Source organism: Dasypus novemcinctus, chromosome 8 (assembly GCF_030445035.2).
Source record: "Dasypus novemcinctus isolate mDasNov1 chromosome 8, mDasNov1.1.hap2, whole genome shotgun sequence".
Classification (NCBI taxonomy): domain Eukaryota; kingdom Metazoa; phylum Chordata; class Mammalia; order Cingulata; family Dasypodidae; genus Dasypus; species Dasypus novemcinctus.
This window is the reverse complement of record NC_080680.1, coordinates 116,155,708-116,159,401: the sequence shown is the minus strand read 5'-3', so window position 1 is coordinate 116,159,401 and position 3,694 is coordinate 116,155,708. Positions and strand designations below refer to the sequence as shown.

At 40.9% G+C, this 3,694-nt stretch overlaps 1 protein-coding gene across 1 annotated transcript; it reads left to right on the top strand.

Annotated features, from left to right (window-relative positions):
• Positions 1-230: 230 nt before the first annotated feature.
• Positions 231-1,172, top strand: LOC101436175 (olfactory receptor 13D1-like). The gene has a single exon (XM_004462372.1). It carries the CDS (start codon positions 231-233, stop codon positions 1,170-1,172), a length of 942 nt encoding a protein of 313 aa, XP_004462429.1.
• Positions 1,173-3,694: the final 2,522 nt, after the last annotated feature.

The window sequence follows — 3,694 nt, the reverse complement described above, 5'->3', positions numbered from 1 at the left end:
GCATTTTTTTAACAAGCTACCCATGTTAATTATTTCCTGTCTGCTATCCACCCCCTAGTGAGCTAGAAGGGGAATCCCAAAAGCTGTTATCACCCTCCAACTAGTCTGAGGCATTTGTTGCCCCTTCTACTCCAAATATATCTTTCTTCATATGACAATTCTGTACAGGCTCAGTAAGTTCATATGCATTTTTTCCTTCTGTCTTACTCCAGGTATAAAAAAATAATAATATGGAAAGGAGCAATTGGACAACAGAGATTGAGTTCATTCTTCAGGGACTTTCTGAGTACCCCAGAGCTGAAAAGGTCCTTTTTGTGATGTGCTTGGTGATGTATCTGGTTATCCTCCTGGGGAACAGCACCTTGATCATCCTAACTCTGCTGGATTCCTGTCTCCACACGCCCATGTACTTCTTCCTTGGTAATCTTTCCTTCCTAGACATCTGGTACACCTCTTCCTTTATCCCTTCAATGCTGATACACTTCCTATCAAAGAAAAAGACCATCTCCTTCACTAGATGTGTTGTTCAAATGTCCGTCTCTTATACTATGGGGTCCACAGAATGTGTGCTTCTGGCGGTGATGGCATACGACCGCTATGTGGCCATCTGCTACCCTCTGAGGTACCCCATCATCATGAGCAAGGCCCTTTGTGTTCAGATGGCTGCTGGGTCCTGGGGACTAGGCTTTCTCAACTCATTGACAGAAACTGTTCTCGCAATACGGTTGCCCTTTTGTGGAAGAAATGTCATTAATCATTTTGTTTGTGAAATATTGGCCTTTGTCAAGCTGGCTTGCACAGATATTTCCTTGAATGAGATTATTATAATGCTGGGCAATGTAATATTTTTGTTTACTCCATTACTGCTGATTTGTATTTCCTACATTTTCATCCTTTCCACTGTACTGAGAATCAGTTCAGCTGACGGAAGAAAAAAGGCTTTTTCCACCTGCTCAGCACACGTAACAGTGGTGACTGTGTTTTATGGGACAATCCTCTTCATGTACATGAAGCCAAAGTCCAAAGATGCCACTTTTGACAAACTGATTGCCCTGTTCTATGGAATTGTCACTCCCATGCTGAATCCTATCATTTATAGCCTGAGAAACACAGAGGTGCATGGTGCTATGAAAAAACTGATGAGCAGACACTGCTTCTGGAGGAAACAATGAGAAACTGACACTTTCAAGTTCATGCACAAAATACACAAATATTTTAAGGTGAGGGTTTTAAATATAATACCACAAAAATGAAGGTAATATGTAGAATCACAGACTATCAGAGTTAGAAATTTTGAGATTAATAGTCTATTACTTTGTGGTCATGACTGTGATCTCATAAAATAAAGGGGCACCTATCTAAGAAGTACAAGTAAACTTATGGGAACAAGAAAAAATGTTTGAAATTAAGCTTTTCCAAGAAAATACAACAGAAAAAGATACATAAAGAAAACACATATCTTTCAGCCTCTTCTGTTTGGAAAGCTATTTGATTTCATTATTTTTGTTTATTGTTGCTTTTGATTCTATTTAGTTACCTGATGTGGCCCCTACCTACATTTCCAGCTACCTACTTCACTTTCTTATGTTGCATACTGCGCTCCATCCACTGTATAGTTACCTAATTATTTCATCTTCCTTTATATCTAAGGGCAATCACATGCTATTTCCTCTGAACTGTAACATTTCTTCTCTTTCTCTGGTGAAATTTTAGCAATCTCACAAGAAACCAGTAGAGTGTCACATTCTCTTGCAGCTTTCCTACACAGCCCCAGAATTAGTTACTCCCTCCTCCAGGCTGCCCTGGCCCTTATTACTGCTGCAGTGATTTCCCTTCTGTGCTGTAATCATTGATTAGCTTCTGAAATCTTCCTGATGGGAATGGCTCATTGACATTTGTAAGAAGTCCAATGCTAACTTAATTTTAAAAAGTAGACAGTCATTAACTGTTAAATGAATGAATTAATTAAAAATTTTAAAGGCCAGTAAAATGTAGTTCAATTACTCCTTTTAACACATGGACATAAAGGAATTAGAATTTATGTACTATTTCACCCACTAAACAGTGATTCCAAAAGCATTTGGTCTGATATCTGCTTATCTTTAAATGTAGGGGAAAATAGTGAAGTTATAAAATTGAATAAAATATACTGAAGAAACCATTTGGTCTATATAAGACAAAAACTGACATGAGTATATCTTATTATCTAATAAGCAATTGCCAAAAAAAACATATATCAAATGAGTAAATCCTTCTTAAAGAACACTGGCAGTTTACTCTCTTTTAGAAGAGTTGAGCTGCCTGGCTATAATGGCTTAGCCTGAGCTGGCTGAAGAGGTATCCATGATTATGGGCCACCCAGCAGAGGTTTTAGAAATTCAACAGAATTAGGGAGGGTATTCTTACTTGTTCAGCCCAGCATGAAATGTTGGAGCACGAGCAGAGTAAGGAAGAGGTCAAGGTGGAAGGGAGATTCAGGGCAGGTTATCAGAACCCAAGCAAGGCAGTGGACTTGGCCCAGTGGTTAGGGCATCCATCTACCACATGGGAGGTCTGCAGTTCAAACCCTGGGCCTCTTTGACCCATGGGAGCTGGCCCATGTGCAGTGCTGACACATACAACGAGTGCCCTGCCCTGCAGGGATGTCTCCCGCATAGGGGAGCCCCATACGTAAGGAGAGCCGCCCAGTGCGAAAGAAAGTGCAGCCTGCCCAGGAATGGTGCCACACACACGGAGAGCTGACACAGCAAGATGACCAACTAGACGAGACATAGATTCCTGTGCCACTGACAACAACAGAAGCAGACAAAGAAGACACAGCAAATAGACACAGAGAACAGACAACCAAGGGTGGAGGGGGGGAGAGGGGTGGAAGGGAGAGAAATAAATAAATCAAAAAAAAAAAAAAAAGAACCCAAGCAGGATGAAAGTGGCATACACACAAGAGGTGTGGGTTGTAGATCCCAGCACCTAGATGACGACATTTGTGAATGAAGACTGTCCAGCAGAAGATCACAAGCAGGGGAAGGAAAATGTCTACTCCTCAGGTGGAGAAGGAGTCAGGGAACCTGCATGTATTGTCAGAATCCAAAGGAGGTGGGGGAGGTGTCCACTCAGAGGGATGATTCAGAGCATGGATAGCCAAATCTGAAGAAGCGAAGAGGGAATCCCTGAAGAAAGATCTAAATGGAGTAAGAAAGGCATACCTGAGAAGAGGAAATGGTCAAGGTGTGTCAGAACCAAGTCAGGGTGAGGTGGGCATCCTTGAAAGGAGACAGCCTTGCCTGAACTATCACAACCCAAGAAAATTGAGAGATATCAATTGGGGGGCAGTGGGGTGAGGGGGACATCCCCATGAAGGAGTATGAAGCAACAGAAATGGGAGATTGGTTACATGTGGGGGATTGTTCGAACAAGTAAACATATTGAGTAAAATAAAAGCCAAGGTTCTCACTACCAGAGAAGGAATACAAATATGGAAAGGGCAAAAACTAAAATATAATGTGTGTTATTGGATTAAAATAGAGGCACCAGTGTGGACTCATGGTTTTTAAAGGTATGTATATGGAGAGAGATACATATAGAAAGATAGAGAGATGATAGCTTGATATAGTTATAGGTATAGAAAGTCAAATGAATATAACTGTGCATGCATGTGTGTATTTGTATCACATATAAACATACAGTTATTCTC

What these genes read in the sequence shown, in the direction of transcription:
- LOC101436175 (XM_004462372.1), top strand. Translation starts at nt 231, where the DNA reads ATGGAAAGGAGCAATTGGACAACAGAGATTGAGTTCATTCTTCAGGGA.